The following is an 18,507-nucleotide window of genomic DNA, read 5'->3' on the forward strand; positions in this document are numbered from 1 at the left end:
CTGCTGACAGACCCGGGACACAACCGTGCCGCTGATTAAACGCCAGGCGGTTGAGGGTGGAGGGGCAGGCGCATGGAAAGACACGCATGCTACCACCAAACAAAACAAGGATGCAATTGGAGATGTGGCAAAGCACTGAGCAAGGCAGGAAATCTACGCAACAGCTGTGAGAAGACATCCTGACGATTAAGGATTAGGATTAAATTTGTATCTTTACTAACTGTTTCAGTAGTTGCTTTTTAAAATATATTCAAACAACTAACCGACAGTCTACCCACACACAGAACAAATAAGGCAGAGTTTAGAAAACCACACAAAAACACATTTATTCCTTTCTTCACAAAGAGTTCAATAGCAGACATTGTAAAATTGATTTTACCAACACGGTAAAATGAACTGTAGAAAATGTCACACACCTTAATTTCTAGATTTATACCTTACAATGGACACTCTTTTTGCTTACATTTCTTTTTTGCCTTAATGAACCAAAACAAAGATTATTCACACAACTGGCAGAAAAATGATGTCATCTCTGCCTAGAGGTTATCTTATTTCCAAGGCACACAACTCAAAGTCTCTACAACCAGCCACACCAAAACATGTAATAAAAACGCCTACTGTGCAACGGACACCCCATTCTGAAAATAAACGGAAACATTCTTAAGAATAAGCAGAAAATGGCTTATAAAAAGAAATGTAGATCACATTAATAGAACAGAGCCGCAAAAGTGAACCAAAGACCGAGTTGTGTGTCTGGGATTCACTGACCCCTACTGGTCATTACATAACTGACATGCTGATACAGCAAACGATGTTTAAAAAGTGAATGGATAGAAATATCGAGAGAGAGAGAGAGAGAGAGAGAGGAAATTATTATATAGACCCTCTTGATTAACTGGGTCTGAGAGAAAGTGAAAGTGGCATCAGTATAAATTTTAAAAACTAACTTCACTGTCCCTTGAGATACGCTTTTAATTGAGAAACCCATTTCATTCTGCAAAACTGATTAAATATGCCATGTGAAGGTCATCTGAATGTATTTGCAAAAAGAAATATTGTTACATATTTTTACATTCAATTTCACACAGTATAATATTGCACTGTCATCATATGAATAAACGTCATCATTCACAGTTAACTTGGTCCAAGTCTGTATAAAGACCTGTACATTTATTTGTCAAGTCTGGCTCATTAAGGCATCAAACTGTATTTAAGGTGCACACCAAACTCAACCACTAATGGAAACTATGCCTCTTACATGTAATTGAATGCTTCAAAAATGCAAAAATAAAAAGGGAGAATGAGAATCCATGAGAATAAGCATCACCAGTTGTTCCACTTGATTGTCCCCTAATGCAGACAGCATCCTGTGATGCTCCAGCCCCTCGCCCACCAATCAGACCTTCTGTGGTTATGGTCCATTGAGAAGCAGCAAGGGGACGTTGTGCATGTAGACCAAAATAGTAGTGAAGGAGAGAAAAAGCATCGGGGCCTGCTGGGTCCGAACACAACTGCCCCAGTCTGCAGACACGGAATGCTCTTCATGACTCCAACATCTAAAATAACTGGCAGATCAGCAAACATCAGAGTCCCACATCTGAAGCTTGCATGCGTTTTTCATTGAGGCATTCAACTCAGAGTGAGACAGCACATGGCAAAACGGAAGCTGGCCTCCATCCCTGTTCGATCTCTGTGGAAGCCTTAGGCAACACTTAGTATTGGCAACAACTGCTGTGAAAGAAGAAATTTATTTATTTATTTGTTTGTTTGTTTGTAAACGCACCCTAGGTTGATCATGTCATGCCAGATTAATTCCATAAACAGCTCAGTGGAGCTCCATCAGACTGCAGGGAACCGTGATGCTCTGTGAGCACTACAGTAGTCTGTTCCCTCCTAAGCAGACAGACCGACCGCCGCACGCCTCTGCTCCAGTGGGAGACGGACATGGAGGGCTTCCGTTGGATGGGGGGGGAAAACACCGCAGTGGACAACGTAGCAGCAAAGGAAAACAGATCACTGGATTTTTGAGAGTCCGCTCGCCAGCAGGAGCCTGAACGGGATGGCCGAGCGGGCCACGGTAAAAGGTAGTCGGTGGAGACCTGCGGAAGAGAGCCAGCCAGTCAGAGCCTTTAGAGAGATTATCTAAAGGCGCAGTGGTTAAGGTACTTGACTTATAATCAGAAGGTTGCCGGTTCAAGCCCCATCACTGCAGAGTCTCCGAACAAGACCCGTAACCCTCAATTTCTCAAGTTGTGCTCAGTCATAATTGTAAGACGCTTTGGATAAAAGCGTCAGATAAATGTAAATCTACATTTTAGGACACCCACGGGAGTAAAAAAAAATCCCACTGAAATTAAATCAAAATGACTGAATTCAAAGTCTACCTCAAAGGGAAATATGTACTGGGAGAGGTTTCGTGTGTTTGACATCAACTTGAAGCACTGGTTTTTTAGGGGCACACCAAAAGTGTCGCTGTTTTGTATGTGTTTGTGTGTGTTCTGCAGCACTGGGTGGAGGGCAGAGTGTGTGTGTGTGTGTGTGTGCGCTACAGGGGCTTGACTATGTTCAGCCTCAGGGAGCGCCCTCCCCCATTCAATCCTCTTGTGCTTTCATGAGAATTGCATTCTTTCTATCTGAGGAAAGAGACCAGCCCATTGGGAAACCTGCTTTGGAAACACCAACACAACCCAAGGGCTGCCAAAACACAAACACCAGTGCATATATGCCCATCAGGCCAGTACAAAGGCACAGTGTGTACTGATATCAATCTCTCCTTCACACTTCATTAAGATAGCTGCATGCTGATAAGGCTCAAACAATTTCAACAACCTTGGAACAATGGAAAAGCAACACAACTGGAGACCACCGCCAGCCACGCCCAAAAGAGCGAGGTGCAATACTGACCAAAGGCTCGGATGAGTTCTCTCTGTACAGCCCAGGTGACGGTGTTGATGAGACACGCGGAGGTGAGGCCAACAAACAGCACATTGTACAAGAAAACGATGTGGAAGTTACCCAGCCAGTTATAACGACCAAAGTCCCCCAGCAGGTCAAACCTAGTGATTCCTAAATAGAACCAAAAACAATTGACTTTATTAAAAAATTATTTATCCTCATGCCAGCAACGAGTAATAATGACACGTTTTGGGAAAAAAAGATAAATGCCCTCTTGTGGTGAGAAGTGGGACACTGCAAGGCAAGATTCTGCTGAACAGACACTGAATCTTGAATTAGACCTTCATTGAACACAATTATTTTATATGAGCTCACCCAGAGTTCGTGAAAAGACAGGCAGAGCTGAGCTCAGCACTAGCAGAGACACACAGTTCCCTATGATCTGTGGAGACATGCACACGCAGGCGCACACACAAAAAAATAGATAAAAATCAGAGGGGTGAGAACATTCGTGTGAATACGTGTGTATGCGTGCAAGCGTGAGCATGTGAAGGCTCTGTACCTGTGTGAGAGTTGTGTCCTGGGCACGAGGTAGCATACCACTGAAGAGAGGAGAGCTGTAGAAGCCCACCACGGAAGACGCCATCAGATACCTGACAGGGAGCATTAAGGGACCAACATAGCCAGCAAAAAAGGAGAACACACTCTGTCAGCCAGAGCACGAACTGAAGACAGAGGGGAAGTGAAACGTCCCCAGAAGCCACAAAGGCCCCAGTTACAGTTTGGCTCTTGGTTTATTTTTTAAAAACATTTCAGCAATGTGCAAATGGCAGGCCAAGGAACTCATCAGAACTACAGCAGCTCTCTAGACACCAGTCTACATGGGACACCATGACCAATTATGACCTACTTGGGACTTAAGTGGACACAAGTAAGGATACAGGATCAGGACGACCTGCACCGTGGCCCCCAGTGAGCCGAACATAGAGAAAGATGCCAGTCCCAGATGGGGGTCCTGTAATGAGACAAACCAATTACGGATTGGGGTAGACAAAAAAAAAAAAAATAAATAAAAAAAAAAAAAAAAAATACTGTGTTAGAATAAATTAAATGACAACACTGTGAAAATATCTACTAGAGCAATTAGCTTTTGGTAATGCTTTCGAAGTCTGTAATATAAAGTTCTGTTCTGCTTCTGGCTGCAGGACGCTCCTCTGTCGCGCAGACCTCACCTCCATTTGTCGGGGCATGGCAGACTCATCAAAGAGTAACTCCAGCACGTGGAAACACACCATCAGCACACACACCACCTGAGCAGCAAACACCACCCATAATCACAACGACACAGAACATCAACCAGCAACCTAAATGGCAAAAACAATGAAGGGAAAAAAAAAAAAAAAAAAAAAAAAAAAAAAAGACTCGTTCTTACAGTTAAAGCTAGCAACACCAGCATGACCAATGGGTAACCTAGGTTACGCTGCCACGGAGACGCCTTCCTCCGCATCTCTGTGGAGGAGAGAAAGTGAGGGAGGATGAGCGAGGGATATCAGGGCTTTGATGGGAAATGTCGGTCATGTGCATGAAAGAAGTGTTCTCACCTAGGGCCTTACGCATGGCCTGCACGCTCACAAACTCGCTCTTCATGCCCTGCAAATTCAGACCCAGCCAACAAGAGGTGTTACCTGAGAGAGAGGGGGGACAAGATCAGGAAAGAAATAGCAGGAGGAGCAGGAGACAGAAGGTAAGCGCGCACACACGCACACAGAATTGTGTTAGACAGAGCAGCAAAGGAGTTATAGCAAATCACATCAGCCGCACTCTCACTCACTGTTGAGCTTGCGAGAGAGCGCGGCCTCCTCCAGCAGAGCGCAGTCCATGCTCTCCTCCACGTTCTCCAGCAGCTGCGCACACGCACGCACACACACACACACACACACACACACACACACACACACGCTTCCTTTTCAATTTAAGCAGCTGTTCTCGAAGACAATATGAAGACAATTCTGCTCTCCAACAAACCTGCTCTAAATGTGTTTTTAAAAGAATGAGGTGTGCTGATTTAGTGGCATATCTTCACCACGTACAGATCAGTAGACAAACAGGTCCGCTTAACTACACAGCGGCCTTGCCTGAGCCCATGTGCTCTCCTGCAACGTCTGTCAAAAAGTCCACAGTCTGCTCCTCACACTTACCCGTGGTTTAACCAATAAGCTGCCAGTGACGCTGAACATACGGGCCATTCCACGTGGGGTGCACACTGTTGACCCAGAACAGACAGGGAGTTGATCCAGCACCCAGGCCATATGGCACGCTCACATAAACCCAAACAATAATAATAAAATTTGCTAAATATTCAAGAAAATTTGAGGTCATTACACAATAGGAGCAGAACTCCAAACAGGGAGATACAGGAGTAGAGGTAGGGTAGGTAATACTCCCACAGGTCTGAAACAGAACAGAACAGAATGGACAAGGAGGTAAAGATTAATGCCTGACAACTGGAAACCACAAAAAAAGGATCATTGACACTTTAGTGCAACTTAGGAAGAGGCTGATTTAAACCCGTACCGTAGAGATTCTCTCGGGCTGCGTTGTGCTGGAGGAGGGCAGATGCCACCCACACGATGCCCAACACCAGCAGACTAAGGAGAAGCAGCATCACAGCAGTCTCATACACTCGGGCCATCACCCCCTGTAGAAGGTGCAAGCGCGCGCGCACACACACACACACGCGCACACACACACACATACACACACACACACATACACACACACAAAAATGAGTGCACACCACACCCATGCATATACACACACATGCACACACATGTCCTGACACATTACTAATGTTTGGAAAACAAAAGCTGGCAACGCAATCTGTACAATCACAATGTACAGTCACAACAGAGGACTTCCAAAGTACAAGGAAGAGCAATTATTACCTTTTTGGACCCTGTAAAGCCTTCTGACTCAGTAAAGAAATAGGCAAAAGGCATGAGAAAAACCAGGGAGAGGTTGGAGAATAGGAAGACCAAGTTCCACAGACCTAAATGACAACACACACACACACACACACAATTTATAAAGACCATCTTCATTATCCCAACATCCACCACTAGAGGGCAAACCTTCACTAAATTCAAATGAAAGGAAAAATTTTTTGTTGGATATGCACTGTACCAAACCAAATGCTTTGTCTTCATACCTTTGCATACACTGCATTCACACATTATGTAAAATTCTATAATATTTTAAATGTTTTTGCTCACATCTATATTTCACAATAAACAATGCAAAGTTACATTATGGGTCCATTAAACAACTTGTAGAAACAGCCATAAATTTGTTTTTGTTATTTCCATATTGAGCCAGTATCTTTTCTGAGCCACAGTGGGGTAATGCAGAGCTTGTGTAACATAGGGTGTTTGAATTTCACACAACAGCAAGAGATCACTCTCACTGGATCACTGACACTCACTTTGACAGTTAGCAGCGATGCACATATTTATCAGTGTTCATATGATATGAGCACACTCTTGCCCTCATACCAAAAAAACAAGTCTTCAATGTCAATTGTTATTCATTTTTAAAAAAAATATTTATGATTCTCACACTCATTCATCACCCTTCATATCTTGTCTTACATGTGTTTCCAGCCTGAGGATGCAGGGAGTTTGAGGTTTGCAGGTATGTGGATGTGTTTGTGTTTGTAATACCATGGATGAGGGACCCATTGAGCCACTGCATGTAGTAGCTGTGTGGGAATGTGAGCAGGACCTCATTAGACAGGATCGAGATTGGCAGGAGGAGCACAGCGCACACGGATACTGAGAGCGTGAACGTGCACAGCCACAGCCTGGGGGGGGGGGGGGGGGGGGGGGTCACCAGACAAAAACACAAACAAACTAATGAATGAAACGCATCGGCCGTGCCGACTACAGTGAACTGAGAACAGCTGTGAAAGGAGGCACAAAACGTTACAGACTAGGGCCAAAAGGCGATGCAGACCAGATGGATCAACAACGCAGAACAAATAAATAAACAGGAGAAACATGTGTTACTCCCACACTAAGCAGTTGATTACTTACACAATTTTGTTAACAGTGGCATCTTCAATGTCATCTGTATGGGGGAGATGGAGAGAGATGATATTGAAGTTGGCCTGGTTCAGTAAACATCACTAATTCTGTTTGTAAACAAGGTCAGAATGTCTTGATATGAAAGCTGCATTTCAGAAACAGAAAAAGCCTGAGGACAGCATCAGGCCCAACATTACGCTATGACTCGGTGTAAAGAACCCGATGGTACGCAATACGCACAATCCAGTGAGAGACAGTAAAAATGTATAACGGGTGCAGAGGTAAAAACAAAAGTTTTAGTCTATCTAGACTGAAATGTGTAATGAGTTATAAATGACAATATGGTCCGTCAAAGAACAAACACCTCACTCTCACATGTTAAGCAAAAAAAAACCTTGCGCAATCCCACAGAGCCGCGAGGCAAAAGAGTTATGGAACTCACACAGTGAGCAGCAATGCCAGCCTCTTCAAAAAGAAAGCAGGTTCTTGCACATTTCCTGCCGCGAAGGCAGTAAGCCCTGTGGAAAGGGCCCAGCCTGGGCCCTGAAACGATGACGTTGTCCCTGTCTCTACAGCTGGCCGCACCCTGGCCACACTTTGGAACGGCTTTGTCTGCGTCTACAACTATACACCGCGGCCACTCTGATGCAAGCTTGACAGTAATATGTTTTAACAGTCCACTAACTTTTAATGACTTTGAAAATCTCTGCACTGCAAATTATTTTGTTTGCCCTCATAAAAACACATTCAGAACAAAAGAAACAAAACAGCCCATTTTGCTGTGCAGGTTGTATGCAGCTAATGAAAGAGACAATGTGGCATGCTTTGCTTCTAAATTAGAAGAAAAAACAAAAAACAAAAACCAACCAACCAACCAACCAAACCAACCAAGAGGTGGATAAATGTTATGTGGCCCCAGGCAGTACTAGGTAAGGGAAACTGTTTATCTCACAGGAAAAATTTTCCTGACACCCCCACCCCCTGTTGACAGGGCCGTTGCATAAGAGCGTATCTCTGCCATCGGGGCACTGATCCTGCATGTAATTTTAGTGTCCCTACTTGAGAGCCAGAAATGTCCACATGTGTAAACTGCACTTATGAAACACATGGAGGAAAGGAAAGTGGTCTGCACTGCAAAGTACAGATGAGATACTCATGACCATGGAGCCTTTCACACGATCAGCCAAAGGAGAACATTTCCAGAGAATCCTTAAAATACTCCTCACATCGCCCTGAAACCTCTCAAACACACACAGGTCATAAGGGAACAACAGTGTGCCTTATGCCGTGGGACGTAGTCAAGGCATTAAGATGTCGCAACGGGAGACGCGACGTTCGCTTTGAGGAGGCAGCCTTCACCGTGCCACCCTGAGCATTCACACGTACCTGTGGCAAACTCTGCATTCTTCCTGAAGTGGGTGAGAATGAGGTAGGACAAGATGTATAGGCAGACGAAGAGCTGTATGCAAATCTGTAAGGGATGAGAGACAAAAAATGAGTGCATGCAACATCATTGTGCAGTGATCCTGTTTTTGAAAATCAAGACAGAGAAGCTGCATGAATTTCAGCACTACTATTAAAACCTACTGATAACTGACAGACAGGTCCTAGAAGGCAAAACTGCAACTGAACAGTCAAGTGCAGGGAGTTTGATGATGTGTGTATGCTATCAGTGCATTATCAGCAGTGTGACGCAAATGAGCTGCAGTACTGCCCTGTCCAGAGCAGAGGAGCTCCCTGAAGCCTCTCCCACACACATGCACACACGCACGCACGCACACAGGCTTATCGCCCTTACACAATGTTATGCTCCTTCACAGCTGGTCTTACAGCCTGCTGCCTGGTGCAGCTTATCAAGGGAGCATAGATGAACGGCTCTGAAAACGCACCATCCGGATCAGCTGAGCCAGATGGGTGTAAAGAGGGTGAGGAGTACAGGACAGGAGACAGAACAAAGATAGAGCTGTGGACGACGTCACAACCAGGGCAAGGGCTTGTAAAGGGAGCCAGGAGAGAGAGACAGCATCCAACACACTCCCCGTTGCTGTACGGTGGTACACACTCAGACATCTTCCATTCTTTAGCTCCCATTTCGTTTTGTCAGTAGGCCTATAAATACACCTACATTTCTTGTCTTCACATATATGGCATGTAATAAAATGCACTAAAATACAAGTTCTTCCAGTTCTCTTTTCATAACATTTTTGCATGCATTGCATGCCTGTTGTGCTCTTATATGACTCAAGATGTCACAGAGCAGCTCGACAACTCCAAGACCAAACTGTGACCAATAGAACCGGTTAGAACACAGGCATATTTCCAAACTGATTAGGGCCAGTATTTACCGTGTTTCAGGAAGGTCAGAGTGACCATATTCACGAATCAAGAGTGGACTCTACGTTACCAGTCCCGCCCCCATTTATTGCCCTCACGGACACCCGGACGAACAAGACAAGTCCATTCTAACCAATCCGTTTCACCATATTTATTTTGAACTGGAAAACACAGCACCCAAAACTAAAGAAGCTCCTGAGTTTACTAACAGTTAATAAACTCAATTTAATTCCATTTTAAAACATATGATAACTGACTCCACCCCAGGATCTAATAATGTGCGAGTCTTAAAGTGTTGGATGAGTTAGGAGGTAGAAGCCAGTGTTGGATTCTGCACTCTTACTGAAAGACAATGAGCAGATCAAAAATAAGAGGCTGGACCAGTGGCAGATGGAGGTGGGAGATTACAGCTCTAATCGAACGAGTGACTGGACAGGCCTACAGTGAGATTAACTACAATTAAATACAGTTAACTCAGTCTCACCAAATGTCTACTTGTCTGGCAGCCTTTTAACATTTAATCTTGTGTGATCCAACACATTCATTACTGTGGAGAAAAGGTTCATCAATTGTAAATGCTTTTTGCGCATATTGTGTAAACAGTGTTACAAGTGCATTACTTCAAAAATTCTGCCATTGTTCTCTAGTCAAAAGTGCATGTCTCAACACATTCATCCACCACACTGCAGGAGAGAAGAGAAACTACCTACAGTGACTTCCTACTGCTTGTCCTGTTGAGGACGAAGGACTACAGTGCCATGACTGACCTCCCGCTGACGGACACACCACATGCCTTTCAAACAGCTACTAAATTACAGGCTTGCAGCAGCAGCAAATTGGAAAAATTTCTTTTGTTATTGTTGTAGTTTATTTTGGGGGGAGATTACAGCGAATGAAAAACTTGCTGCAAATTAAAAATTGATACGAAACAAAGCAAAACTCCCTGACACATATCCAGGGAACAGAGGAAGATTGAGAAGGGAAGGGAAGTGGATAGGAAACCTGGAACATCAGCCTGAAAGGGGCAAACATGAGCGGAAGAGTACAGGATTCTCTGGGATGTTTAAGCAAGCTCGCGTGCACACAGACCAGGTATGTGGTCTGTGGTATGACCATGAAAAAGATATCTGATGTAAATACAGCTAAAGGCAATGGACATATGCATATTCTCTACAGTTGATGCTTTGGTCTGAACAAACACTGTACTGTATTCCATACAGACACTTTCCCTTTACTAAAAAACAAAAAAGATGTCAACAATTAACCATAACACCCCCCCCCCCCCTCTTATTAACAACACAGATGAGCTCACTGCTCAAGCCGTCAACGGCACGGGCCAGTAATAAGATGGCGCATACTGTATTCGGTATGTGCAGAGAGGACCATGCGCATGCTAAGCCACAGCCATCAATTACACAGCAGCAAACCTGCACCACACATCCAAACCCAGCCCTGGATTTTGTGATCGATGGTACTCAGTGCAGAAAGGCCACTCGGTCACCGCACCTCTATCCAAGGTAAAGACAGTGTGGAGAATCTGTAGCATCAGGAACTTGATGGCTGCGCTTCAAACTTTTGGTTACAGCCAGCTTGCCCCCAGATGGAAAAGAAGCCGCAAACTGCAAAAGTACTCTCAACGTAATTCACTCAGCAGGTGCACTTGCACCAAACCCGTGTCAGCAGAAATCAACAAAACACGCAGACCACACAGGGCAAGGGCGATCACGAGTGACACCGTTCAAGAGACCTCAACTCCTGTCAGAGAGCTGCGATGATGAGACAGGCTAGGTAAACCGGATTTACTCCCAGTGTTCTCCCCGCACTGCACAACTACCATTTCACCTGAATTCTACCATTTCACCAATTGAAACTTGTGGCTTGCTAAAACAGTCAGAGCATGATTATAGCACTGGTTTGACAAGTTGAGAAAAATCCCAGAAACATGTTGGGCTACATAATGCCATTCACAAGTGCAAGCTTGGGACACAGGTACTGTCAGAAATTTAACACAATCATTGTTATGGCCAAAACTTTTGATGTAATGTTACAATATTCCCCTTAAAACAGAAGTAAAAAATCATGAGATATCACATATATTTGCAATATGTTTCTCCTAACTCCTAAACCAAATATGTCAAGTCTCTATTAAACTAACAAAGGGGGCTGCACTGAGAAAGTGCTACAAATATAGAGCAATCATCACACAACATGGAACAGGTTGATCTGCAAACAGAACCAAACACACAGGTGACATTCTGCAGAGTGGAGCAAAATGCAACAGTGCAATCATCTGGAAAGTACATCACGAAGTGCATTTCACACAGAGTTTGTCAGAGAGGCATCTGCTTCCTATGCTGTGTTACTCTAGCCAGTGTCTACTGGGTCTTTTGGACCAGCCAGAACTACAAAAAGACCAGCTGCTTTTAATTCTAAGCGAGCATTTACTTGAGCAGAGGAAGCATGTCTGGACAGAGAGCACATTGGATTGCGTACAAGCTGTGTACAAACAGCCAGTTGCAGTCAGGGTAACCAATATTAACTGTTACCACACTTCCAAGCTGGCCCTTTAAAAGCTGGCCAATTTTATGCCATCATCAGTGCTGCTCATGTCTGTATTCTGAAGCTAACCAACACGTCAAGCAACCATAAAGGGGTCAAGTTATGATAACAAAGACAAAGTGCAGGGTTATGATATACAACATAGAATAAGTTAACTTAGCTGTGTGTTTAGTACTGTTAAATTGTCTTTCATATACATTTTAGGTTCCGACACAATCTAACTTAAAGAGACAAGTGAGAAGCCTCTGAAATCTGTGCAGAGTAATGCATGTGCATGTGCATGCACACAGGCTAGCAAAAGAGAAATACTTTGATTCAGCTTTTACATGACCGCACAGGCCAGGTCCTGGTTTAGTACTGACTGCTGCTCTCAAAGGCAAGTTTTGGTCTGTGAAGTTCATCAGATACTTAACCCACCTGACTTTAAAGCTAAAGCAGTGCAATATACTATGCCCAACAGATCCCATAAATATTTTTCCAGTTCTGGAAATGATTGTACTTATTATTTGTTTTATTGTTGGTTTTTGTGGTAGTTATAATAGAGGTTAATACTCAATTCTGAGTTATGACCTTTGTTTTTTTACACTTAAAGTGTGACAGCACAGGCTCATCGGGTGTAAAGGTCAGTATCTGTGCCTCGTTGTAAGGTTCTTCAAGTCTAAAGTGCAGTTTGTGTTGTAAAGTCCAGTAAAAGCAAAGGGCTATTATAATACAATCAGGTGTCAAGAGTTTGCGAGCTTTAGTTTGTAACCTTTACATTTAATATATTTAAGTAACAATTCCCAGAAAGCAAAGCAAAACAAATGCAACCATTCCCAAGGCATCTGCCCCTCTCTCCCTCTCCTGGAGACATTCCCGGTGTTAGAAGAACCCATAAACCTTTTATTTTCACCCACGAATGCCCCAGTCTCTTTCTCCAGGCTAAAACCTAACGCGGTGAAGTAAGAAGGACCCGAACATGCTTGCAGATGTTATCCGTGCGCTATACTGGGATGAAACCATCTCAAACTGGAGAGTCAACTTACAATTATCTCTCGGACACGGTCATGGAAGAGCTGCTCTCTAACCGACACGTCGTCTGTTTCCATCCTTCGAAACCATATCTTGAGGAGTGTGTACACCAGCAAGCTTTTACACAGAGATCCGTTTAACGCAGTCTAGTAACCGTCTTCTCCCCTTCGGAGTAACTCTCGCTAACTTAGCTAGCAGCTCTTAGAAAACAACCACGACCGCTAGCTAAGCCTCCCGTGTACGTCCGTAAGCTTACAGACGAAGATAATTGTAAAATAGATTTCTCTCAAAAAACTAAAACCACACAATAAATAAATAAATAAATAAACGAGTCAAAAAAACTTTACGTGGCCGCTAACGAGCTGCATACATTTTGAGGTAGGCTCCCATACATGTACTAGGGTTTGTGGGCGGGGAAGAGGCGGTACTACATGTTTTGGAGGAATAGGTGAGGACGCTAAAATCTGTTGTCGTGACTCGTTGCTGATATGATGGCTATCGCCGGTCGAAGTTATCGCCGATGTTGATAAAACTGATCAATGCGCTGTGCCTTTATGCAAGGCCATGTCTTTGGGTGTCTTGCAATTTCGCTTTGGAGAATTCTGATGTTCTGGATTTTTATTGCAGACTTTTAAAAGTTGAATTTACAGTTATTAATACTTCATTTCTTGTCAAACAAATGCAATATTTGTCTGGGTGTGTTTTAATGGCAGACTTATGCATATGGGCCAGTTTTAGAAACTCAGCTAAAGTTTTCAGTTAAAGGATCTGTCTGTTTGCTCTGCCATTAAAGGCTTTCAGTGAAAATGTGTAGGCTAACTCGCATATCGTTTGTAAAAATTGGGAGAAATATATTTATGTTATGAATAATTCTAGCGAGTTAAACCTCTGATAAGATATAAAACAGCCCATAATATCTTCTGTAAGTATTTACAAATTCACGTCTACTGTATCTACAGTATCAAAACCATTTGCACATTTTAAAATATAGCTTTGCATGTTTTTTTTTTTGTTTGTTTTTGTTTGTTTTTGTTATAGGCAGTCTAGCTATTTAAATGCATAATTTCAGGAAAATGCCTGTAACTTGGTCATGGGTCACTATTAATGAGTGGAATGCATATAATTAGACCTAGAAGGTAATCCTGTATTACAAATCCTGTGACTCATATGTTACAAATTCTATGACATTTAGGGTATCACAGCAGTGAATGTTTGAACTGTTGACATTACAATGACTCCATATCACTGTCCTCCTTTAAAGTCCAAAGTGCAGAGTGACAGCAGTGCAAAAGCTTTTCAATGCATGGGAGTTTATGGGAGCTGAGGGTCGAAGAACAGATTCTCCACTGCACTTCTACTTCTTCAAGATATGAAACAAGTCCTGAGTTTGTTACTAATACTAAATGTTATTCTCATATTCATCAGTCGAGCTGAACGAAGGCATCTGAAGCACACTACACCGTCTGAGCCGTCAGTCAATATACCAGTTATAGGTAAGACAGTCGTGTGCTATAAGAAAGTGTGTGTAGATCTTTTTGCATATAATCTCCCCTTCTCTCTCCCTCCCTCTCTCTCTCTCTCTCTCTCTCTCTCTCTCTCTCTCATGCACACACACATGCACACACACTCACTCTCAATTGGTCTCTGAGAGGCTTTATGGGAAGATAAATGTACATATTAGGCTTTTTAACACTACTTTTCTTAGTATTCCCTCAGGTTTTATGTATCATTCTTGGCATTAAATGAGTGAAACTTTTTTTACTTGGGCTAAATGTGAGGAATGTGACAGGTGGATATACAGTGACATGCCCCATGTGGTTAATTGAATCTGAATGTAAAAAATGTTATTAAAAAGCTTTCATAAATGTGGCAGATTGTTTTATGACACACTGTTCTCTCAGCCTTAGATCATGTTATTTGTTTGTGTGTAGATTTTCTTTTGCCAGATAACCTCAAAATAGGATTATTTTGCCCAGCTATCTGAGAGGCCAGACAAAGGATGTTCCTATGGCTAAACAACTAATAGTAACCTATGCCCTGTGGGCGATGGGAGGCCCTCTGGGTTTACATCATCTGTACCTACGGAGGGACAGCCACGCGCTCCTGTGGATGCTTACGCTGGGAGGCTTTGGGGTAGGATGGCTGCGAGAGTTCTATCGCATCCCAGATTATGTAAGAGAAGCCAAGAGGGAAGCAGAAGGCGTTAGACACTCCCGTGCCGCTTGCCCGCGGATGGGCTTGGCTCGGTTCGCTGGCCAAGTCTGCGTGGGGATCTACTTTGGCTCTGTTGCATTAATCAGCCTCAGCTTTCTGAACTACTTCTACCTGATTGTGCTCCCCCTGAGCGTGGGTGCGGGGGTCCACCTGGTGTCGTGTGTTGGCCAGCAGACTTCGGACTTGCAGAAGACACTTACCGCCTGCATTGTCACCTCATCCATATTTTATGGGAGTAGAGTCTCTCCTCTGCCCATCAGCATAGCGGCTAGTGTCACAGCGGCACAGCACAGAAGGTTCAAACCTGTCCGACGGGTAGGAAGCCCACCAGAGCCACTGGGTCAGTTTCAAACCGCCCAACTAAAAACAATCACTTTTTTCTGTGTTTATTGCATTGTTCAATTCATATTGTACACACATATGAATAATAGCTCATACAATAGTGTAAAATGTAGGTATGTTATTACACTTTAGCAACACCCAAGATTCGTATAATGTATGCCAGTCTTGTGGTCACCACCAAATGCATTTTTTGTTTCTTTGTTTCCTAGGGTTTCGCCTGTATCGCCTGAGTCTAGCTCTGTTGGCTTTCTCCACTCCTCTGGGATACTGTATTTTTCACAACACCACAGCCACTTTGTATTACATTTCCGACTGCATGTCAGCACTGCTGGACATGTTTTGGTTCTTTCCCTGGCTCAGAGGAGTTGCAGAGTTCTTCGTCTTGTTGCCCTACCAGTTCCTGTGTGCACTGACAGGAGGCAGTCACTACGCCGAGAGCTGGCGGAAGGTTTTTGAAGTACTTCTCAATGAATATAGCAAAAAAGAGACTGAAGCCATGAAGGTGAGCCCAAATGAACGGTGCTTTCTGTCAAGTCAGTTTGTCTATGGGACTGTATATACTCATTTTAATGCAGAAACATACTAACATGAGTATTAAACTGCTAGGATGTATATTGGCTGAAATGTTGGCATTACAAAACATACTTTTATACCTCCTTCATACCTTCAAACCTGCTGAAGTGTTTTCAATCTCATAACTCTAAAACCATCTGCATAATATTGTGTAGTTCTCCCTATGGGTCAGAGCTTGCCACCACAAAGCTGTGACCTACTGAGGCATGGACTCCACAAGACCTCTAAAGGTGTCCTTTGGTGTCTGTGGTAAATGTTAGCAGCAGGTCCTGTAAGTCCTGTAATTTGCGAGGTGGGGCCTCCATGAATCAGACTTGTTTTCCTGCAAGTCTTCCAGATGCTCGATCAGACTGAGATCTGGGAAATTTGGATGCCAAGTCAACACCTTGAAGTCATTGTCATGTTCCTCAAACCATTCCTGAACAATTTTGGCAGGGTGGCATCTTGCCGAAAGAGGCCACCACCGTTACAGAAAACCGTAGCCAGGAAGCGGTGTACTTCTCTGCAACAGTAGGTGGTACATTAGGTGATAGGTGGTACATGTCAAAGTGATATCCACATGGATGCCAGGACCCGAGGTTTCACACTCCCACAGTGCATCCTGGTGCCATCTCTTCCCCAGCTAATTGTTGCACACACGTCTGGCCATCCACATAGTGTGCGGAAAAGAAACCGTGATTTATCAGACCAGGCCACCTTCCATGGTGAGGTACTGATGCTCATGCGTCCAGTGCAAGCACTTGTGGGGTTAGATGGGGGTCAGCTTGTGTACAATGTCCAGTCTGCAGCTTTGCAGCCTCATACACACCAAGCTACAATGCACTGTGTCCTTATACCTTTCTATCATACGCAGATGAACTTTTTCAGCAATTTGCACTATAGCAGTTCTTCTGTGGGATCAGACAAGATGGGCTAGCCTTTGCTCCCCATGCGAAACCTTATACTTGCCCATTTTTCCTGCTTCCAACACATTGACTTCAAGAACTGACTGTTTATTGCTAATGCATCCCACTACATGAGAAGTGCCACTGAAATTAGATCATTCATGTTATTCATTTAATCTGTCAGTGTTTTATGGCAGAAGGGTTTGAATGTTATGGCTGATTTTATGCTTCAGGCCTATTTAATGGGCTTGTGCAAGCAGTATACAAGCATTTTTGCACTGAATCAATAGGCAAATATGTAACTGTACAATTAATCTGCATGGCACTGTAGTTGGAAATATGAAACAAGCTTTAAACCTACAAGGGCCATTTCAATAAACCAACCAACACTGGCTGGCATTTTAAATCCACCCACACTGCAATCAAGGGATTGTCATGAGCTGTAATCAGTATGAATGGCAAACTTCAACATGATTGAACATGTTTCCAGTGTCCATAAATATGCAGTGGCCTTTAACAGTAGGTACAGGATGTTTCTGAGTATTACACGGCCTGATTAGTTTCATATATTATTATTATTGCATCAAACTCTGGAGCTAATAAAAGCAACTTTCATTGTTCTTACAGTGGCATTCTATTCTATTCTATTCTTTCAGGTGCTCTCAGTTTCTGAGGGGGCCACCATGGAAGAGATCAGTCGTAGCTATAGGAATCTGGTCAAATTATGGCACCCAGACCACAACCCCAAGCAGCAACAAGAAGCACAACAGATGTTCATTAAAATTCAAGAAGCGTATGAGATACTACTCCACAGACAAACGCTTCAGAAGCGGAAATGATTCTTTATTTTTATTCTCACTTTTTAATCTGACCCAACATGTGTACGGTGCATTAAAATGGAACCATAAGCAAAAGTTAATTCTTTTGTTTAATTTTAACGACGTTTTATTGTTGCCTACGTAAACATGCCCTTAGCATATTTTAATGAATTTGTCTCGCCTTTTGTGGACACAAGCTGAATTCCTGTAATATTTTTCTGCCACCTAGTGGCAATATGCTATTACAACTGGCACCGATTGCCTAGTTCTAAAATATTGCTCAACACAATAATTTGCGGCTGACATGGAGAACTGATATGGCAACACGTTATTAAGTGACTAACGATAATAAAACCATTGTTACACAAAATTACAGTTAATGCTCATAAAATGAATTCAATTTTTCTTTATTACAAACTTTTATTACCTTTAACTGACCCAATCAAGTTAATAATCACTTACAATCACAAACGCAACACCATGTATTACACATTTTTAAGTAATAAAAAAAATAAATATTGGTGCTTCTATTGTCTGCTTTTGGATTTCAATGTCATTTGAACGACATTCACGTAGGTTATATAAAAAATAACGACATTTGAATATCGTTATAGTTTATATACGATCAAATGAGCAATCGTTTATTAATTCAGAGTAGTGTGCTTGTACATATGCTATTTCATAGCCAATAATAATGCATTTAATAAATCTCTTAATAGTGTAGAATATGCCCTTTTTCGGACCTTAAAGAGTTCTAATTTTTATAGAAATGAAAGGAACATTCTAGCCTATAAC

At 43.0% G+C, this 18,507-nt stretch overlaps 2 protein-coding genes across 3 annotated transcripts; one reads left to right on the forward strand and one right to left on the reverse strand.

Annotated features, from left to right (window-relative positions):
• Window positions 1-300: 300 nt before the first annotated feature.
• On the reverse strand, window positions 301-13,252 carry lmbr1l (limb development membrane protein 1-like). 2 transcript variants are annotated; one of them, XM_027021359.3, is made up of 17 exons: window positions 12,896-13,252; window positions 8,364-8,448; window positions 6,987-7,020; window positions 6,615-6,754; window positions 5,841-5,863; window positions 5,470-5,593; window positions 5,278-5,346; window positions 5,094-5,158; window positions 4,727-4,799; window positions 4,497-4,580; window positions 4,328-4,404; window positions 4,128-4,205; window positions 3,837-3,910; window positions 3,458-3,548; window positions 3,271-3,337; window positions 2,905-3,066; window positions 301-2,099 (listed from the first exon to the last, which is right to left on the reverse strand). In XM_027021359.3, exons 1-17 carry the CDS (start codon window positions 12,956-12,958, stop codon window positions 2,014-2,016), a joined length of 1,395 nt encoding a protein of 464 aa, XP_026877160.2. In that variant the 5' UTR covers window positions 12,959-13,252; the 3' UTR covers window positions 301-2,013. The 2 variants fall into 2 exon arrangements, with proteins under 2 accessions (XP_026877160.2, XP_026877159.2); XM_027021358.3 differs by having other exon boundaries at window positions 5,841-5,944.
• dnajc22 (DnaJ (Hsp40) homolog, subfamily C, member 22) lies at window positions 13,120-18,327 on the forward strand. Its single transcript, XM_027021363.3, has 5 exons — window positions 13,120-13,259; window positions 14,307-14,374; window positions 14,813-15,435; window positions 15,647-15,939; window positions 17,551-18,327. Exons 3-5 carry the CDS (start codon window positions 14,889-14,891, stop codon window positions 17,731-17,733), a joined length of 1,023 nt encoding a protein of 340 aa, XP_026877164.1. The 5' UTR covers window positions 13,120-13,259; window positions 14,307-14,374; window positions 14,813-14,888; the 3' UTR covers window positions 17,734-18,327.
• The last annotated feature ends 180 nt before the right edge of the window (window positions 18,328-18,507 follow it).

Source organism: Electrophorus electricus, chromosome 24 (genome assembly GCF_041902795.1).
Source record: "Electrophorus electricus isolate QZ-2024a chromosome 24, ASM4190279v1, whole genome shotgun sequence".
Lineage (NCBI taxonomy): Eukaryota > Metazoa > Chordata > Actinopteri > Gymnotiformes > Gymnotidae > Electrophorus > Electrophorus electricus.

Bases quoted from the DNA above. Each gene is read 5' to 3' on its own strand.
- lmbr1l (XM_027021358.3), bottom strand. From the start codon at position 12,958: ATGGAAACAGACGACGTGTCGGTTAGAGAGCAGCTCTTCCATGACCGT. The intron at 6,755-6,986 runs GTAAGTAATCAA...CCCCCCCCCCAG, and splicing joins GCCACTGTTAACAAAATTGT to GCTGTGGCTGTGCACGTTCA. The intron at 5,347-5,469 runs GTACGGGTTTAA...GTTCTGTTTCAG, and splicing joins AGCCCGAGAGAATCTCTACG to ACCTGTGGGAGTATTACCTA.
- dnajc22 (XM_027021363.3), top strand. From the start codon at position 14,889: ATGGCTAAACAACTAATAGTAACCTATGCCCTGTGGGCGATGGGAGGC. The intron at 15,436-15,646 runs GTCAGTTTCAAA...TTTGTTTCCTAG, and splicing joins AAGCCCACCAGAGCCACTGG to GGTTTCGCCTGTATCGCCTG. The intron at 15,940-17,550 runs GTGAGCCCAAAT...CTATTCTTTCAG, and splicing joins AAGAGACTGAAGCCATGAAG to GTGCTCTCAGTTTCTGAGGG.